The sequence below is a fragment of the Heteronotia binoei genome, chromosome 2, assembly GCF_032191835.1.
Source record: "Heteronotia binoei isolate CCM8104 ecotype False Entrance Well chromosome 2, APGP_CSIRO_Hbin_v1, whole genome shotgun sequence".
In the NCBI taxonomy this organism is placed as follows: Eukaryota; Metazoa; Chordata; class Lepidosauria; order Squamata; family Gekkonidae; genus Heteronotia; species Heteronotia binoei.
In genome coordinates, this window is record NC_083224.1 from 41,152,501 (window position 1) to 41,174,042 (window position 21,542).

Consider the following 21,542-nt stretch of genomic DNA (forward strand, 5'->3'; position numbering starts at 1 on the left):
GTATGCCTAATAATCTCACCTTCCCCTCCCCTGGCCGCAGACTTAATGCTTCAATTGTTCAGCACCTGATCTTGCGCTTACATTCTGTTAAATTATCCCCAGATTTTTTGGGGGGCGGAATTTTTTGGGGAGAAAAATATGGAGTAAAAGCCATACAGGCCAGGGAATTGCAGTGAAAAGAAGAAGGCGGCAAAATCACCCTTCTTGCTCCTTCCATCAGTGGAAGAGCTGACAAAAGAGGAAGCCATCTCTTTCCCTCCCTCTCCCTTGCTGTAACCCATTGACCTGGTTAATTCACATCTCTTGAGAGAGAGCATATACATTTTCTAATAAAGGTATAGTGGTCCCAGGAATGAATTGTTCCAGAATCAGCAGGGGACTGCTTTGAAAGGAGAAAGTATCCATGATCATTGTGCTGGTGGTTGGGAGTATTAGATTTTGCCCAAGAGGACCTAAGTTCACAGTATAACTTTTGACCAGCCATATATCAGCATAATCTTCTTTACAGAGTTGTGAATATAAAATGGGGTAGCCATAATTCCTTGGATGAAGGGTGATGTATTAAAATGTTAAAATAGAGAAGAATTGCATGTATGCAGTTTCACTTCACTTCAGAGCAACCGTGCTTGATTTTTACTGCAAGATTCTTCAGGAAATCATGAGAACAAAAATTTATGGAAACTCCTCACAGTGACGTAGAGGCATAAATCTAGACATTTGTAATGCAAAATAAGTAGAGTCTAGGGATTATCAATACGATACTCTGCAGAGTTATTTCAGTCTAAACCTACTGATTGCAGTGGTCAGACTGCAATGACTCTGTATAGGCTTTCAGTATAAGAGGTTGTTTTTAAAAATAAAAAACTTGGAACAGGCAGCAGACAACTGTTAATATTTAAATACTGGAAAATGAAAAATGAATGAGTTTTTACTGCAGTCTCAGTTAATTGGATCATTGCTGCCCTCCCCTCATTCTCCTTCAAAGGATGTTTCCATGGGAAGAAAAGGAGATGAAAGAGCCATGCTTCTCTCTTCCCGTCTGCAGATATTCCCAGATATTCTTGATAAGACAGCCAGTTTGGTATGGTGGTTAAGTGTGCGGACTCTTATCTGGGAGAAGTGGGTTTGATTCTCCACTCCTCCACTTGCAGCTGCTGGAATGGCCTTGGGTCAGCCATAGCTCTCACAGAGTTGTCCTTGAAAGGGCAGCTTCTGTGAGAGCTCTCTCAGCCCCACCCAACTCACAGGGTGTCTGTTGTAGGGGAAGAAGATAAAGGAGAATGTAAGCCGCTCTGAGTCTCTGATTCAGAAAGAAGAGTATAAATCTACGGTCGTCTTCTTCTTTTCAAGTTGGCATATTGTACCATCCCTTTCTCAGATTCACAGCCTTTACTTGTCCTGAGAATTTAGAGGGAAATGGTGCAAAAAACTTTTTCCGACCACCAACATCAATTATTGACAAGTTTCATTTAAAAAAAAAAATCAAAGTTGTTTCACAATTAGGCTGGATCCACACATTGCCAGATAGTTGTGCTATAGCAGTAGTTTGCAAATGATTTCCCTGTGTGGACTAGATAGCTATATAACACAACAATAACATAATAGTCAACAACAGGTAGGTGCAGCCTTCACCTGGAAATAATTCCCATTGACCTTGATGAAACCTTTGAGTCAGTGTGTGTAGGATTGGGCTGTATGTTACCTTAAGAGGTAGTCATCTGCCATATATTCACTTAGATCTGAAATTTGCTGATAGACTGGATATTAAACTGTATACATGACAGATGTATATATAGTTGTACCTTTGTTTATATGCATTTAGTACAAGTTGGCTTCTATTTACTATGATATTCTTTCTCCATATATCCCTCCTGTCTCCATCTCCCTTCTATCCCTTTGCTCCTTTCTGGTATCGAACGTAATAATGTATGCTTTTTACAAACCTCATCAAAATTGCCCAGATTGTCTCGCTTCCCAGAGACAATGTTCACAGAAGAACCTTCGAAGTTTTCAGGCTGTTGTATGTACCATGGCCATGGTCAGGGAATAAATTTTGTCAGTCAATCCATCACTGGACTCCTGTTTTATTTTGCTGCTACAGCTTAACATGGCTCTTTTGTTAACAACAGCAACGTAACATTGTTCTGTTGTTAACAGTATTGTTAACATTCCTAAGCAACAGCATCAACCCCTCCTTCTATGGAGGTGTTTAAGCAGATGGCTGTCTGACAGCAATGCTGATTCTGTGACTCACTATGAATTTAGGCAAATCTTGAGAGGGAAGGCAGAAAGCACAGAGCCAGTGCTTGGCACGTGTGACCCCTGGGCAATATTCTGTACTTATTACCCACCCATCTTTTCCTAAAGGGTGGGTATCACAAACTGAGAGAAGGTGCCTTTGGCTGGAGGAATGCATCAAACTTTGCTGAAGATAGATATTCCAGTCTCATAACAGAAACCTACCAAATCTTAATATTGAGCACCAGGGCTTTTTTGTAGAAAAAGCCCAGGCAGAGCTAACGTGCATATTAGGCCACACCCCCTGATGTCACCTTTGTTTCACATAGAGTTTTTTTGTAGAAAAAGCCCAGCTGGAACTCCCTTGCATATTAGGCCGCACCACCTGACGCCAAGTCAGCCAGAACTGCATTCCTGCTCAAAAAATGCCCTGTTGAGCACATAGTCATCATCATCATCATAGATTACAACAGAACTAGATTTGCGGCCAGTAGTACCTTAGAGACCAACAAGATTTTTTTGGGGGGGGGACGTATAAGCTTGAGAGTCAAAGCTCCCTTTATCAGATACACATTGGCTCTTGATAGTTTGTACCCCCAAAAAATCTCTTTGATCTTTAAGGTGCTCCTGGACAGTGGGAGGACTTCTAGTGTCCTGGCCCCACTGATGGACCTCCTGATGGCACCTGGTTTTTTGGCCCCTGTGAGACACGGAGTGCTGCACTGGATGGGCCATTGGCCTGATCCAACATGACTTCTCTTATGTTCTTATGAAATCTCACTCTTCCACTGCAGACCAACACGGCTACTCTCCTGAATAGATTGCTGTGTCATTTTGGGATTTTGTGTTTCAGAAATGGCAGTGTGTGGAAGATCCCAGCGGGAAGCTCAAGCTGCACAAATGCAAAGGAATGGCCAGCCTCACAGCTCCAGGCAGCAGCAAAGTCCTGCCCAACTTGTTGCCCAAGTACTACAGCCAGCTCAGTGAGGACTGCAACTGCGAGGAGAATGAATACAAGCTGAGCCCCATTGGGAGGCGGAAGAAGCTCTTCTCCAAGAAGAGTAAGTGAGGCCTTTGCACACTGCAGAAGAAACTTGGCGTAATTAGGCTACACTTTTCAAAGATCGATATTTAACCTGACTCAACTTTAGTACAGCATTTTCAACTTTAGATACTTTTAATTAAGGGCGAAGGAGTGTGGGACAGCTTCTAAAACATTCACTAGATTTATGGTTGGCGGAGTTAGGGGTTTTTTCTGTTTGTTGCAAAGAAAACTCAGGGCTAATTAGCAGCACTGTCCTAGATAGAACACAGCCCAGCTGCATTGAGTTCCATGCCATAGTTTGTTCAGAATTGCAGAAGGCAATCTGGAAGAAGAGAAGAAAACCACCCGGCCCCTGTTCGCATAAGCACTGATGCACAGGAAGTCCACCATGGAGGCTGCATAGTGCCCCTCAAGGAGCTTTTGAAAAAGGCATGATCAATCCTGCAATAGTGGCAGAAGGTACATGTACCTAGTGTCAGCATCCACTGTTCTAAGGAACAGGATGTAGCTTGTGCCTTCAGAATGCAGAGGGCACCAGGCTAAATCCCTAGCATTTCATATAAAAAGATCTTAGGTGCGCGTCCTGGGGAAGACTTTTCTCTGCTTGACACCTTGGCAAGATGCTGCCAGAGTAGACGGTAACCCAGCTAGAAGGACCCCAGTGGTCTGACTTGGTATGCAGCAGTTTCATCTGCTCAAAGGTGGTTCAAAATGCCCCGGGCTGGATTCTCAGGATGTTGTGGCACTCATTCTTGCGTAACAAGGGTGTGGATACTTTCTGTTCCCAAAGCTGCTTGCTGCTTATGTTTTCAGTTCAGGTTCAGCCAAAGGTGCCAAGGTTTGATTTTTCACCAAGCCTGCCTACGAATTAGATTGGCTTTCCTCGGCAAAGGCCAGGCACTTTTCCACAAATCCCATTCCACAGGCTCTGCTTTTAAAACTGGAGTCAGGTTAATATCTATATTTGAAGTGCATAGTCTAATTATAGATTAAAAAGAGCCAAACAGCAGCTCAGAATTATTATTCAGCTGTAAAGTTTCTTTTTGACTTGCTCAACAAATGCAGAGCCTTAATTATTTAGCAGATTAGGCTTTCTCGGTAATGACCTGGCACAAGCTTCAAACAGGGAGTTTAAATTGATTTTCTTCTTTTATATTTGCCGTGCAAGCTGATTAGTAACTACTAAGCTAATTTCTAGGTGAATAAAATTATTGGTTCTCAGGTGAAATTGCACAAGCGGCTCTTGCCGCTTAAAATTGGTGGCACAACAGATAATCTTCCAGTAATGCTTGAGCTTGAAGTTCAATTAACTTGTTCTTGAAGGGGAGGTGCACCAGAAACCTGAACATGGTTGAGGCAAATTTGTTAGTGACCATGGAGCACTGGAAGACACATAATTTGGCAGGGAAACCTGGTATTTAAGAGAGGGAGGAAGCACAACACCAATTTAGACACTTAGCATTTATCAGGCTCTCAACAAAGAACTTATTAGCACCTTTTCTAATCCCCATAACATCCCTGTTAAATGGGTAATTATCTCAGTTTTAAGGTGCTGGGGACCTGAGGGCCTTTCCAGGGAATCTTTTTTTGTGCACTTCAATACACAGTTTTTAACTCAGTAGTGTGAGAGCCGAATGCCTTCCTTCATAGTTTGTGTTATTCTGATTCTAAGATATTGTATGTTCTTGCACTCAGATCCTAATATTTTGTCACAGGAGGAAAGAACAGTTTTTGCTGTTTGTTGTCATGATCTTTGAGCTACCAGCACAGTTGAGAACTGATGTTGTATTTATGATTTTTTTTTTAAATGAGCATTTGGGAGGGGGGGATTGTGCCTGTTCTCTGAGCATTTCGTCGCAGCCTGTAGTGTTGATGCAGGAACACATTTGCATATTAGGCCACAGCCAGCCGGAATTCCATTCCTGTACGTTCCTGCTCAAAAAAAGCCTGCACATATGCACTTCCTGGGTGCTTTACTTCTTAGTAAACCTGCTTAGGATTGCTCTTTATTTGGTTTCTCCTGGGCTTGGATCCAATTATGGCTATGCCCCAGCGCTACTCATGGTGGAAGGCTGCCTGGAAGTTCAAATATTTCACTCCACTATCAACCCCAATCATCAATATTCAACAAACATGCTGTCAAGAGCCCTGATTGGATAGTGCTTCCAGGCAGGTACTTTTCCATGGGATTTCACATATGGAGATACTATTAGAAAGTTACAGAGAAGATATGACAAGTGTGTGTGTTTCTTTCAACTGCTTTAGAAAACTTGTGATCAGCCTGTGGTAGTTCTTTGCTACAATGAATGGAAATGGCGCTGAGAAATTCTTGGGAAGAGAAAAAAGTATCTGCATAGAAGGAAATCAGATGGTTTCAATAAACACTTAGTAATTGAAAATTAATTTGCACTAGCACCTCATTACTGAAACTGCCCCAAAAACAAGTTTCTAGGACTATATTTCAAGTAGTTCAGTCCTGTGACAGAAAAACCGGGCTAGAGCATCCTTACAAGACACAGGGTTGTCTGTAGTCTGCTATTCACAGCAAAGGATTATACAGGTAAGGCACTAGCTAGTGTGAATGGGGACTAGTAACTTGGAAAGTAATTAAAACACAAAGCAGAAATAGAACCAAACTCATTACAGCAGAGCAAGAGAGGAAAGTCAAATGTAATTATGCCAGGAAAAGAGGAATGCACCCGAAGTAATCTGCTGAGAGGGCACTAGAGGTGGAGGAGCAAAAATACAATTAGTGTTGCTTTCAATTTAACAGCCCTTTTCAAATTAATGGCACCTAATGGCATGACTGAGGCTGGGCATTTTTAAAAATACCAAGAACAAGGGGGAGGAAGATTTTTAAACATGGACAGAAAGGAGATATATCGAACTTGAGCCATTTAAGACTTTGTGGTGTAAAGGAAAAGGCTTGGGGTAGCAACCTGTGGACCCTTTGCTAGAGCCATGCAACAATCTACTGCTGGTTATTTCTAGAAAACAGAGTGGCGGCAGCCTAGGAATCGGTGATTGCCTTCTAAACCCCCCATATGTATCGGGATAGCAGTGTGGGATATAAAGCAAGGGCTTTCCTCCACTTTCACTTAGAGTTGCAAATTCTGGGTTAGGGGTGATGCCTGGGAGGACACAGTTTGGGGGAAGGAAAGGAGCTCAGCAGCAGTGTGATGCTATAGAGTCTGTCCTCCAAAGCTGCCATTTCCTCCAGGGGAACTGGTCAGTGTAGTCTGGAGGTTGGCTGTAATTCCAGGAGAACTCCACTCCCTAATCTGGTAACCCTGCTTTCACTTGCCAGTGCAGGGTTAAGGTCTAGGAGATGTAGGGCACCCAATATGTACCTAGCCAGTTTGTACCTGAGCCAGTTTGGTGTAGTGGTTAACTGCACAAACTCTTATCTGGGAGAACCAGGTTTGATTCCCCACTCCTCCACTTGTACCTGCTGGAATGAACTTGGGTCAGCCATTGCTTTCAAATTGTCCTTGAAAGGGCAGCTGCTGCAAAAGCTCTCAGCCCCACCTACCTCACAGGGTGTCTGCGGGGGGGAAGTAGAGGAGATTGTGACAGCTCTGAGACTTTGAGATTCAGAGTATACAGTGGAATATAGATCCAATATCATTGTTGTTGTTGTAAATGTCAAGGAGGGAAAAGAGAAGGTGAGCAAAGGAGTATGGAGAGAAAAGGAAGGGGGGAAGGCCAGCTGAGTTGGGAGCGAGGTGGCAGGAAAAGCAAAACCAGCTACAGAGATAAAGGTTGTGTATATTGCATCCACCGGATAGACTCCCAAAGTCATTTAAGTCTTTCCAATTTTTTTTTTAAAAATCTTACCTGGCAACCAGCCTTAAAGGGGGAGAGGGACACAGTTATGCCAAGGAAAACTGGTTGATTAATGCTTACATTTATCTCTAAATGTTAATGCTTACGTTTTATCTCTAAAGAGAATGAGCGAGGGGAGTTGGAGTCTCCATGCACTCACTTTTTCCTACAGTCCCTAGAAAAGTCCAAACTAGCTTCCATCAGCACAGCCTGTGGTACCACAACAAGTGTTCATAGACACTTTGGGGATGGTAGTACACATCTACTGACTGAGACCAGTTATTCTCCTATGCCCAGAGATAGTTTTGCTTTTACAATAATTAAGCACTTACAAGATTTCAACAGTATAGCTAATCACTCTCTCTCTCCTCTTAAATCAGTCGGGGTTTATTTAAATGAGCAAGTTAAGCAGCTTTGCTTTACCCAGCTGGAGGGTGATCAAGGTTTAAAACAAATCAACAGTAAGAGCTGGAAACCTAAAATCTCTTACACTTTCTAATTCAAAAAGTCTGAAGAAAGATGAAGGGTGGGTTATGGGAAAGGCTAATGGGAATGGAGGGATGATGGATGGGACAGCACTTAACTTCCTTATTGACAGGACTTTTTTTGTAGCAGGAACTCCTTTGCATATTAGGCCACACACCCGTGATGTAGCCAATCCTCCAAGAGCTTACAGGGCTCTTAGTACAGGGCCTACTGTAAGCTCCAGGATTGGCTACTTCAGGGGGTGTGGCCTAATATGCAAAGGAGTTCTTGCTACAAAAAAAGCCCTGCTCTTTGGTTATATATTTCAGTATAATGGTAGCACATGTTTTGTGGTATATTTGAGGAACTCCATTAGTTGTTTCACATCATCATCATTACTTCTAGTAATAAACTCACAACTTGTGAAGATTCCCATGCTCTTAACCCTGAGAAGAGATGGGGGAATGAATTTCCAAGTTGTCCCTGCCCCATAATTCCTTGCAGGATCCTGACTTCTCTTATTGAGTGTAGCATATTTAGTAATATTTTAATACTTAGGTATGCCTGGGTTTTCAGGGTTGTAGTGCAGTCCTTGTTGCCAGAGCACCCTGAGGAATTCCTGCTGTTTGAGCTGATTTTGTTTCTGCTACAAGAGTATTGAAAGGAAAGGTGATAGTGGTTGAGTGCCCTGAGCAGTTTTAGAAGCCATTGAATGTTTCTGAAGACTATTAAAGTCAATGACTGTGTCGTCATAGGTGATTTTAACTACCCGCAGATTGATTGATTGGGTCAATATGTGTTCTGGTCGAGAGAAAGAGATTGAGATTCTAGATGCTCTCAATGACTGTGCTATGGAGCAGATGGTCTCAGAACCTACCAGGGGTGGGGCGATCCTGGATTTGGTCCTAAGTAATGCCCAAGACATGGCGAGAGATGTAAAAGTGATCGCACCGCTTGGGAGCAGTACCATACCGTTATTGATTTCACAGTTTGTATAAATAGAGAGTTGCCCCAAAAGACCAGCACAACCACGTTTAACTTTAAAAGGGGTAAATTCTCTGAGATGAGGAGGCATGTGAAGAGGAAACTGAAAGGAAAGGTCAAAACCCTTGGGGAAGCTTGGAGGCTATTTAAAACTACAATCCTAGAAGCTCAGATAAAATATATACCACAAGTTAGGAAAGGCACAAACAGGTATAAGAAAAGGCCTGCATGGTTAACAAACAAAGTAATGGAAGCTGTAAAAGGTAAGAAGGACTTCTTTAAGCAATGGAAAGCTAGTCCAAATGAGATTAATAAAAGGGAACACAGGATGTGGCAAATCAAATTCAAGACTGTGATCAGGCAGGCAAAAGGGACTATGAGGAGCATATTGCAAAAAACATAAAGACCAACAATAAAAATTTCTTCAAATATATTAGAAGCAGGAAACCAGCCAGGGAGGCAGTGGGGCCCTTGGATGACCAAGTGGTCAAAATATTACTGAAGGAGGATAGGGAAATGACTGAGAAGGTGAATGCATTTTTTGCCTCCGTCTTCACTGTGGAAGATGAGAAGTGTTTGCCCACTCCAGAACCACTTATTTTGGAAGGGGTGTTGAAAGACCTGAGTCAGATTGAGGTGACAAGAGAGGAGGTCCTACAACTGATAGACGAATTAAAAACTAATAAGTCACCAGTCCGGATGGCATACATTCAAGAGTTCTGAAAGAACTCAAAGTTGAACTTGTGGATCTTCTGACAAAAATATGTAATCTTTCATTGAAATCTGCCTCCGTTCCTGAGGACTGGAAGGTAGCAAATGTCACCCCCATCTTTAAAAAGGGTTCCAGAAGAGATCCGGGAAACTACAGGCCAGTCAGTCTGACTTCAATACCGGGAAAATTGGTAGAAAGCATTATCAAGGACAGAATGAGAAGGCACATTGATGAACACGAGTTATTGAGGAAGACTCAGCATGGGTTCTGTAAGGGAAGATCTTGCCTCACTAACCTGTTACAGTTCTTTGAGGGGGTGAACAAACATGTGGACAAAGGAGACCCAATAGATATTGTTTACCTTGACTTCCAGAAAGCTTTTGATAAAGTTCCTCATCAAAGGCTCCTTAGTAAGCTCGAGAGTCATGGAGTAAAAGGACAGGTCCTCTTGTGGATCAAAAACTGGCTAATTAATAGGAAGCAGAGAGTGAGTATAAATGGGCAGTCTTCGCAGTGGAGGACGGTAAGCAGTGGAGTGCCGCAGGGCTCAGTACTGGGTCCCATGCTCTTTAACGTGTTCATAAATGATTTGGAGTTGAGAGTAAGCAGTGAAGTGGCCAAGTTGGCAGATGACACTAAATTGTTCAGGGTGGTGAGAACCAGAGAGGATTGTGAGGCACTCCAAAGGAATCTGTTGGGGCTGGGGGAGTGGGCATCAACGTGGCAGATGAGGTTCAATGTGGCCAAGTGCAAAGTAATGCACATTGGGGCCATGAATCCCAGCTACAAATACAAGCTGATGGGGGTATGAACTGGCAGAGACTGACCAAGAGAGAGATCTGGTAGATAACTCACTGAAAATGTCAAGACAGTGTGCGATAGCAATAAAAAAGGCCAACGCCATGCTGGGAATTATTGGGAAGGGAATTGAAAACAATTCAGCCAGTATCATAATGCCCCTGTATAAATCGATGGTGCGGTCTCATTTGGAATACTGTGTGCAATTCTGGTTACCACACCTCAAAAAGGATATTATAGCATTGGAAAAAGTCCAGAAAAGGGCAACTAGAATGATTAAAGGGTTGGAACACTTTCCCTATGAAGAAAGGTTAAAATGCTTGGGGCTCTTTAGCTTGGAGAAACGTGACATGATAGAGGTTTACATGCATGGGATGGAGAAAGTAGAGAAAGAAGTACTTTTCTCCCTTTCTCACAATACAAGAACTCATGGGCATTCGATGAAATTGCTGAGCAGTCGGGTTACAACGGATAAAAGGAGATACGGTACTTCTTCACTCAAAGGATGATTAATATGTGGAATTCACTGCCACAGGAGGTGGTAGCAGCTACAAGCATAGCCAGCTTCAAGAGGGGGTTAGATAAAAATATGGAGCAGAGGTCCATCAGTGGCTATTAGCCACAGTATGTATATATATATATATATATATATATATAAATTTTTGGCCACTGTGTGACACAGAGTGTTGGAATGGATGGGCCATTGGCCTGATCCAACATGGCTTCTCTTATGTTATTATGTTCAAGAATGGGTTTGGACATCTACATATCTGCACACTGAGATCTCTACAAAGAAAATACATAAACTGCAAATTTATTTCAGCATCCCAGTATTAAAGAAAAACTTCCCTTTCTTTCCCTTAGGAAAGTGTGCTTTCTTTCCTAAATGTCTTAGTAAAATTGACTGGAGCAAAAAATACCTGATGATCTAGGCCACTCCTTGGGTTGCATCTAGTACAAAATTTCTACTTGTGCTAGAAATATAAGAAAGAGAACACAGTTGCTGGTACCTCTGAAGAAGTGTGCATGCACACAAAAGCTTATACCTGGAATGAAGCTTTGTTGGTCTTAAATGTACCACTGGAATCAAACTTTATTTTGCTAGCTGTCAATCAGATTTATTCTATATGCAGGTGCATTTCTGTTTGCACAAGATGTTGCATGACTGATTCCTGAGTGCTGTTATCTAGGAAGGAAAGATCAAGGTATTGCACAAGATCATGTGTAAGCATAACTGCACCAAGTCTGCTTATGTTCCACTTGCAAATTGCTGGATCCAAGCCACTGATTCTTAAGGGAGAATTGGCTGTTATCATTAGGATAGAAATTATTATTTTTTATTATTTATTAAATTTACAGATCGCCTAACCCCTGCTACTACACAGCTCTGGGCAATATGCAGCATATGATAAAAATTTGTTGTTGTAGATTTTCCAGGCTGTGTGGCTGTAGTCTTGGCATTGTGAGACATGACGTTTTGCCAACAACTGTGACTGGCATCCTCGAAGGTGTAACCCAGAAGATGTAACCTCGAAGGTGTAACCCTGGGTCTTTTTGACCCAGAGAGAACTCCAGTTTTCTGAGTTACACCTCTGAGGATGCCAGTCACAGTTGCTGGCAAAACGTCAGGTCTCACAATGCCAAGACCACAGCCACACAGCCTGGTAAATCTACAACCACCAATGGACTCCTCCTGTGAAAGCCTTTGACAACATATGATAAAAAAACATCAAAGACCATAGAATAAAACACACAGGCAATACTAATACAGCAATCTAAAAGAATCAGGTGGTGAAATTACACAATTTCTTCCCGTTCTGAACTGTGGGTTCAGTGAGGAAGAGGAACAGAGCAATTTGGAGAGGAGAAGAAGGTGCCAGCCAGAATGGAAACTGTTGCTTTCCTTAACCAAAAGCCTGGTTGGAACATCTTTGTCTTAAAGCCCCTGTGGAGAGCCAGTTTGGTGTAGTGGTTAAGTGCATGGACTCTTATCTGGGAGAACCGGGTTTGATTCCCCACTCCTCCACTTGCACCTGCTGGAATGGCCTTGGGGCAGCCATAGCTCTGGCAGAGGTTGTCCTTGAAAGGGCAGCTGCTGTGAGAGCCCTCTCCAGCCCCACCCACCTCACAGGGTGTCTGTTGTGGGGGAGGAAGGTAAAGGAGATTGTGAGCCGCTCTGAGACTCTTCGGAGTGGAGGGCGGGATATAAATCCAATATCATCATCATATCATCATCATAAGATCTCACAGGGCCCTGATAATGTTCAGCAGAGAGTTCCACAAGGCTGGGGCCAGGACTGCGAAGACTCTGGCCCTGATTGAGGATAGCCGGATATCTCTAGGGCCAAGGATCACCAGCAGCTTGCTATCCAAGGAGCCTCTTCCCTTCCTCATGACATTTGTACATTCTTTCTCTTGTTCTTCAGGAACTGTACATTCACAACCATACATTCTCAGTCCTATGGCTGTTGAACTGGAAGTAAATTCCACAGAGGAACCTACTCACAGCCTTGGACTCTTGCTATGTTGTTAAAATAGTGGGTTTGATTCATGAGGAGACGTAGTAGCAGTGAATCAAAGCTCTTTTATTGTGATTACAGCATGGTAATAGCAAGACTAACTGCTGAACGGGGCCAAATATACACACTGCAAAGTTCCTGTGCTAGAACACTGTTGGGTCATTTGAACCAGCAGGGGGCTGGCAATTTGGATCCTACTTCCCATTGTTCCAAGCTCAGTCCTTAAGGCTACAATGAGCCAGGCAAGAACTACCCACACACATGAAACATAAAGTCCACATACACAACGTATGTGTAGGAAAAAAATTATATCCTTTGGGGAAATGCTAGGTAAAGTAGTGCCGGATAAATTATTCCAGACCGTCTGTTCATGAGGGAACCCTCAGCACCTTATGATCTCAGTCAGGTATACATGGGTTTAGCAGTTAATAAATTAAAAATCAAGTAGGAGTGATGAGTTATAGTTATAGCTTCAAATTTGAAAAAAACAAATTAAAATTGCTTTAACCTATGATAAAGTTAATCTACTGGGACTATATTTCTACTACAAATTATATCCTACTAGCTAATCTAGGAAGGCTGTACTCAGACATGTTTTATAAACTGGTTTATAAATCATGATTTGTTGAAATCCTGGTTCTTTGTGATATATGAAGGTTTGGTAAACCAAGGTTTGGTAAAGGATTTCTAAAGCAGGATTTTGATAAGAGTTTGTAACTTGTCTGTAAAGCAGAGTTGTAATAACTGTGGGTTGTTGTGATCAAATTGACTTTAATCATGAAGACCCCTTTTTGGGATTAAACCCCACCGAATAACACAAGACTTAACCTCTGAGTAGGGTTTCTGGGTTTACAATTTGCATAGGTTTATTAGCTTGTGCCCAAACCACATTTTATTACAGTGTCTGAATGCAGCCATAGGCTTTTATACAGGCTGAAAGCTGAACTTTTTATTATTATTTTTTTTAAAAAAAAACCAATCTTCCACGTTCACTTGCACAAAAATCCATTCTTTGAAATATTGAGGGGGGGGGGCTGCTTCTGTTTTTTTAAAAGACATTCAAAACAAAGACGGTCCACAAGAATGGGAAGTCTTGTTGTAAAAAAAGAAATGAAAGAGATTAATGATTTGGGTGTAACTCTTTGAAACTTCCTCTTGGAATTGAAAAGGAAGGGAGTTTCCTCATTTGAGCCAAATGTTCCATGAGACTTCTTTTTTTCCTTCCGCAAAGCAGTGATTCACCTGGGAAGGCTTGAGTCCAAGGTGGGAAAACCTCAATGAAATCATCAGTGTGCCACTGAAGTCTGAAATGCAAATTCAATGTTGGGAAAAATTAGAACAGTGATTCAAAAAAAAATTGAAAACCAATATCAGATATCATAACAATAGCATTTTATTAATAAGCTTATATTTATGTGGCAGAGATTCCACCACCCCCCCAGTTCTTGAAGCACTGTTAATATGTTGTTTTATTAATCTTTACAATACCTCTAGAAGGAAGGGTGAGGAATTGACCCTGAGAGATACAAGCTTTTTGAAGAATAACCTAGTGAGAGTGGAACTGATTATTCCAGTTAGTATAGGACTGCCACTTCTGAAATACTGAATATAATTTACCTACACCCTGACTTGTTACCCCGTTTGTGTTGGTAAGCAGCCAGTGATGTTTGGTAGACTAAGATAAAAAGAGACGATTAATAACTAATTTGTAAGCATCACCTACATGAAACCTACAGTGACTATGCGGACCTGATTTCACAGAAGTGAAAAATGTATATGTACTTTTAAAAAGCAAAGCGTATTGAATTGTAGATGTGAAGGGGGATCAAGTTTTGAGGAAGGAGATTAAAAGTTGCTTGGTGGACAGGAGGGAGTTGAAATTACCAAAGAGAGCAGATGGAAGTTGGAAGGGCAAGTGTGCTTTACTGGGGTATCCCTCAGCACTGTTGCCATGGTAAAGGGAAAGTGCCTCTCATTGAAAGACCTTTCTGTCTGAAAGGGTCAAAGGCCCTTGGCATCTTCTTAAAAGGTTGTTACCATGACTCCAGTTCAGGGAGTTGGAGCTTCCACAGAGCATTCCGAGCTTCTGCTGCCACCTACAGACTCTGTGGGTTAAGAATTAGAAATAAATGTGGTTGTGCTGCACAGGATTGTCTCTGTGGGGGGAAATGAACATGAAGCCAACAATTTACAATTAAAAAAAAAATACTGAATCCACTTGGTGAACTGAGTCTGCAAGTACGTAGCTTGCTCAAGCCCTCAAAATGATTATATACTTAAGGCATAACTATCTATATGAAGTCCAGCACTCTTAACAGACTGCATCATCAACACCGTTGTTGTTATTATAGTATCTCAGAAGCTATAGGCTGATTCTACTGATTCTAGGATTTCCAAAACGTGTATTATCCCAGATCAATAGAAATAACACCTGAGCCAGGGATGAGAGAAGGGGGAGAAGACAGTCTTCTGCCAGATTTCAGTTCCATTTGCCACTAGTTTCACTTGTAATAAAAATATGATTGCACTCAAATATTGTAAGAGTCAGTTGCCATAAGTCGGCTGCAACTTGACAGAATTTTCCACCACCACACATACTTTAGGAGAGGGGTGGCCAATCGGTGGCTCAGGAGCCACATGTGGATCTTGCTTACATATTGTTTGGCTCTCAAAGCCCCCACTGCCCTGTCAGTGAGCTTGTAGAAGGCATTTGAAGTTGCTTTCTTTCCACCTCTCCCTCCCCCATCTATTTTCCTGTCTGCTCTCAAATATCTGACATTCACGTCTTGTGGCTCTCAAACATCTGATGTTCATTCTATGTGGCTCTTCTATTGAGCAAGTTTGGCTACCCCTACTTTAGGACATTTGAAACCAGTTTACTGTTGGTGCTGACTGAATTGTAAAGCCTGAGTACATTAATTAGGGGTTGACGTGTGCAAAAAAGTGTATTTGTTGCTTCTTGAAAAAAATGGCTGTCTGAATATTAAAAATTGTCTGCTCTTCATGGTGGCTACAGCGTTTGGTCATTCTAGAGCTCACCTATTTCTTATCCAAGGCAGTGTTCTTTTTTACACATCTGCTGCTTGAACACAAATAAAAGGCAAGCTGTTTCTCCCCACCCCCAACCCCCCATCTTTTCCCAGAGTACAAGGCAACCTACATTCGGAGTCGCTCGATTCGCTCTGTCTCTGTTGAACTGGATGGAGAAGTCTATAATTTGGATTTGGAAGATGGCTACCAGCCTGTTTTGTCCAGTAATATCACAAACAAACACAAAAAGGTCAAGAGTGCTGACGGAGATGATGAGGATGATAAGGATGCAGGAGAATATAGTGGTACTGGTGGAATTTTAGAGAATATGGCCCCTAACTTAATCAAAGTGACTCACAGGTAAGGATTCTTGGGGTTTATTTAAATAGGTTGAGATTGTTTATTGTTATTATCAGGACTTTTTGGTAGAAAAAGTCCAGCATGAACTCATTTGCATATTAGGCCACACCCCCTGCCATCACCATTGGTTCCCACAGGGCTTTTTTTTAAAAGAAGCCCAGCAGAAACTCATTTGCACATTAGGCTACCCTCCCTGACACCAAGCCATCCAGAACTGCGTTCCTGTTCAAAAAAAGCCCTGATTATTATTATTATTTAATGACCTGACCTGGATGGCTCAGGCTAGCCTGATCCCATCAGATTTCAAAAGCTAATCAGGGTTGGCCCTAGTTAATACATGGACGGGAGACCACCAAGGAAGTCTAGGGTTGCTACACAAAGGCAAACAATGGCAAACCGCCTCTGTTCATCTCTTTGCTTGAAAGCCTATAGGGTTGCCATAAGTCCATTGCACCACCCCTATTGTCTATATAGCGATATCAGTATATGTGATACTTTACAGAGTGATATACTCCCAAACAAGTTCTGCTCTAAAGCGCTTATGATCTAAATTTGGGTAGTATGAAGGAAGGAAAAAAATCCAGAACTACAGACCACTGCTTCCTTCATCTTGGGGATTTGAATCCATAACCCCAGTAGTCTTGGCCAGCCCAGGCAGAGCTCTGCTCCTGTGGGCTCCTGCAGGAAAAAAAAAGCCCTGGAATGAACACAAACAGTAAGCAAGTAAGCCCCATATTCCTGTTCAACTTAATGTGGGTCACAAACACCTGAGAACTTTTGTCACCTCATAACCTTTAGCTATCATAAAGTATATGAGTGTTGCACTGGCTACCTAGTGGTGCAGACACCTTCATGACAGTGTAACAAAGTCATTATCATTTCCAGGGACAATTTCACCTCATTCTTCCTAAGCTTTTTGGTTAACACACCAACTATGTAAAGTTGGATTGATGTTATCAAAATGCAAGGACGGTGATGTGCATAGAGCCAGGACCCTGCAAAGATGAATCCAGCAACACTTGCATCTGTTTCCAGGCGTGTGCAGAAAGCTGTAATGCAAAACACAAAGCAGGGTCTCCTGTGAAAACTGAGATTTTGAAACAAAAGCTGCTGAGTGTGATGGGGGGCGTTCTGCATTTCAGTTCAATGTCTCAAATCTAGCTATTTTCAAAACAGGGAGAAATGCAGAATGAGACTAAAATCCACCGTGCTAATAAATATATTCTATGCCTTTTGAGCCCAGTTTTGTGCCCTTAGTGTGGCCGCACCCAAGGCAGAGGATTCTGTTGTCCAACCTTAATTATACTATTGCTTGAAGAATCCTCATAAATGTCCTACTTTCTTCCAAAATAAGTTATTGAAATCATTTGGCTGTGCTTTCTGTGCTGGCTAGCTCAAAAACTACTTTCTCTCCCTTATTTTTTTTCCTGCGCAGATGCTACATTCTAGAGAATGACACTGTTCAGTGTGATACAGATCTGTACAAGTCACTGCAGGCGTGGAAGGACCATAAACTTCATATAGACCATGAGGTTAGTGATTCTAACAGCTGCCAACCAACTGGCACCCATGGTGATCACTGCTTTAATTTTGTTTCTAAATGCCGAAGCAGCAAGATTCTGTTTGAACTGGTTGTTTGAGGCTTTGAGCAACTTCTGTATGTAGGCTGAAGGTCACAGCCTCAGAGAAGCTTCCACTTCTAAACTGTGGACTATTTCTTTTTATTCTAAAAAGTGGTTATTTGATTTAAATATTTATAGCCTACTTTTCTCTCCAATGAGGACCACAAATAAGCTTATAACCAGGGCATTTTTTTGTAGCAGGAACACCTTTGCATATTAGGCCACACACCCCTGATGTAGCAAATTCTCCAAGAGCTTACAGGGCTTTTAGTACAGGGCCTACTCTAAGCTCCAGGAAGATTGGCTACATCAGCGGTGTGTGGCCTGATATGCAAGGGAGTTCCTTCTACAAAAAATGCCCTGGTTAGAACACTTTTTCTCTTCCTTCGTTTCATCCTTCCAACAACCTTGTGAAGTTGCCTAGGACAAGAGAGAATGGCTGCTCCAAGGCAAGCTTCAAAGGTGGAGTAGGTGTTCTGACTTGGGTCTCCCAGATTTTACTCTGACACACTATCTGCTACAACAAGATGGTTGTGTTGCTAGTTAAAGAGACAGCCAGATTTTGAAATTAGCATCTGTGAAAAGTAATCAGCAACTTTTGAAGAGATAATTATTTAGGAAATGCTACCTGCTCCCAGTTTCCATGTTGGGGAAAAAACAATGACTTGGGTCTGATGATCCATCAGCAGCAGTTTGCTGGCCTTTCCCACTTGCCCCAGAGAAGTTGATTCCCAAGGTCACATGTGTGGATTGACAGCTCCATAGGCTGATGGGCTGCGACAAGGAAGAGGCTAAATTGTTCCTTCCTTTCTCTGCAATTTATCACTGCAGATCAACAGCCCACATGGCTATAATTTGCATAGGTCCCATGACTCCAGGAATCTTCTTTCCCAGGGCAGAAAGTACTGCTGGGAGAAGAGAATGTTGGAAAGAGCTGAAATTTTTTTGTGAACAGATTCTGCCCCGCCCCCTGTAACTTCTCCATATCAGATTAATCTAGACCAGGGGTGTCAAACTCATTTGTTATGAGGGCCAGATCTGACATAAACGAGACCTTGTCAGGCTGGGCCATGTGTGTCATAAAATTTAATGCCAGGTAGCAGAGAGATATAAACTTTATAAAGGATACAGACAAACACAAAGATTTTTTTTTAAAAAAAAACTTAAAATATGCTTAAAAATTAGCACTTGCAATATTTTCTTTATTTAACAGTTTATGATAACTGATACCTCTTGCTCTGAATTATTGCATCAAAATGTGGAGACAATGCCTGTGCTGTAGCAATCTTGAGTATGCTGTTCAGGTGTTGTTCAGGTGTGTGTTTGTAAATTGCAAATCTACTTTTGGTTTATTGACAGTCATTACAGAAATCTCATGGTCAATGCTTTGAGCCTAAGGCCCAGGGGAAAACATGAAATGGCTGGGTATTGTGAGCTTTAGTACATAAGTTGCTTCATGTACTGGTCAGTCAAAGGAGAAAATAGAGTCTTTGCTATGTAACTCCTGTGTGATTGAGCAACCTGACAAAGCAAGCTGTGACGCAGAGGAAGCAAGAGAAAGAGAAGGACACAGAAGACAGTGAGTTGCTTGCAGACCCAATAGGAGCCCTCCAGGGGCCTGATCTGGTCCTTGGGCCACACGTTTGACACCCCTGATCTAGACCATTGTTGGCTGCAGAACTGCAGTTTTCAGTGAGCCTTTCCATGGTGTGTAATTATGCCGTAGTTCAAACTTGGACTTATTACACACAAAGCACATCACCGCCACTTGAGCTCTTTCCCTCTACATAAAGATGAACAAAAATGAAGCTGTCATTATAACTTCGGACATGGATATCACTTGGTAAGATTGCATCCATGTCTTTTGTTTAAGGGAATGTGACAGTCTTCCTTCAGTCTGAAAAGAGAAGTTGCAGACAGACAGACATTTCAGCAGCAACAACATAAGTTAAAGACAACTGTTCTAAAATTCTCAACAAGTTATGAGCAGGTGTAGTACCCTCTTGCAATTTTTAATGACTATATACCAGGGATGGCCAAACTGCAGCTCAGGAGCCACATGTGGCTCTTTCACCATATTATGTAGCTCTCAAAGCCCCCACTACCTGGACAGGGCATATGTCTCTTTTAATCACTTTGCCAAGCCAGCTAGCAGCTTGAACGATACATTTAAAGTTAAAGTTGCTTTCTTTCCACATCTCCCTCCTTCATTTGCCTTCCTTCCTTCCGTCCTTCCTCTGACATTCATCTGACTTTTATTCTATGTGGCTCTGATGTTAAACAAGTTTGACCACCCCTGCTATATACTCACTCAGTAGAATGCAAAACTGCCTAACCAGTGACAGACCTATAGCTCTCCTGACCTCAGGAGGCTCCATCCCACTTCCCAATAGAACAATCAGCCAAGGAAGTTAGGCTTCTGCCTAGAAATTACTCTTAATTCTTCTGCAGTTCCAAGCATCCATCCCTTAACACTGTAAGGAAGCAAAAAGATTGGCTTCAGCCTTGCTTTCTGCCTAAAGTGGTTATCTTATGTTTGGTGCAACAAGGTAGACCTCCTGCTCTTTTCAGAATAGGAGGAAACGTAACAGAAGGCTGCATGGTGGGTATGTAGAAAAATCCAAAGGCTATGAAAGTGGCATATGGAAAAATGAATGGAATACAACCCATTCACTGGAAGCGTTCTCTCTGTGTTCTTACTTCCTTTTAGATTGAAACTCTGCAGAATAAAATTAAGAATCTGAGGGAAGTAAGAGGCCATCTGAAGAAAAAGAGACCAGAAGAGTGTGATTGCAACAAAATAAGGTATTCCCTTTCACACCCACTGGAAAAGCAAGACTTAGTATGCTGTTTATAATTCTTGTTCAGAGTCTCAGAGGCCAGAATTCAGTCATCGCATCCTCTATGTTCTTTTATCACAGCTGTGGCCCATTGCAGTGGTCATGTGAACTCGTTAAAATCTGGGGACAAATCCTTATACAGCAGATAAAAAGCTAAGCCTGTGCTTGGACTCTACTATTTCAGTCAGCAGGTGGGCGTTCAGAAGCTTTGTAGTGCCATCCAGTGCAGAGCTGGTCTAGCCTAAGGACACAGCGAGATCTGATGGCGAATGCAGGTGGGACCCAAGGACAACAATATTATTTTAGTGCCTGACAAGGGAGGTTTTAGAAAGCTGCAAAGGCCTAATCCTGATTGCGCCTACAACATGGCAGGACCAGGCATTCTTGTTTTTCCCCCCATACACACTTTTTCAAGTCCTGAAACAGCCATGAGGGGGTACTTTGGTACTTGAAAAGGCATGAGTGACAGGAGAGTGTTATACTGCCACACTGTGGCCTTATCAGGATCGATCCCCTCACAGCCTTTTAAAATCTCCCGTTAGGTACTAAAATGGCGGTGGAGGCCCCAGTTCCAACCTGGGGATGCTGTCATGTCTGTTTGCAGCCTGAGCCCATTGATTTCAGTGGATTTACAGTGAAGTAATTTAACATAGGATTGCATTGTATGTATGCCTTCATACAAAAGAACCCCTCGTTACATAAATCTTATCACACAACTGGACAAAAGCAGCTGTGCTGAAACTTTCTTTTTGACAAATAAAGTTTTTCTGAGTAGCAGGGATCCTCCTAAAAGGTACAGCTGTTTTATCACCTCATCTGTTCTGCATTAAAACTACTTGCAATGTGAATTGTCCTTGCTGTAACACTTGGTGAAGCTTTCCTCTTGTTGCATGGACACAAAAGCCAGAAATTCCAGAGAAGGGCCACCATCAGCTCAGTGAGATTTCCTAGGCATAACATTATACACAGCTTCTGGGCCAAGCAACAGTGCTAGAGTCCCTTCCCCCCGCCTCAGCAAACACCACTCTGCTTTCCCGCCAACCAGACAAGGTTGAGGTGATGAGGAAAGATAGAAACCTCACCTGAGGCTGGGAGGAGGAGCAG

General features: G+C 42.3%; 1 protein-coding gene across 3 annotated transcripts in view; it reads left to right on the forward strand.

Annotated features, from left to right (window-relative positions):
- The window catches only part of SULF2 (sulfatase 2), a 448,960-nt gene that overhangs the window by 417,574 nt on the left and 9,844 nt on the right, over positions 1 to 21,542 (forward strand). For all 3 annotated transcript variants that reach the window (XM_060230836.1, XM_060230837.1, XM_060230835.1), the window contains 4 exons: positions 3,092 to 3,299; positions 15,730 to 15,976; positions 17,412 to 17,508; positions 20,309 to 20,403. In XM_060230836.1, coding sequence (XP_060086819.1) covers positions 3,092 to 3,299; positions 15,730 to 15,976; positions 17,412 to 17,508; positions 20,309 to 20,403 — 647 coding nt within the window. The remainder of the gene's footprint in view (positions 1 to 3,091; positions 3,300 to 15,729; positions 15,977 to 17,411; positions 17,509 to 20,308; positions 20,404 to 21,542) is intronic.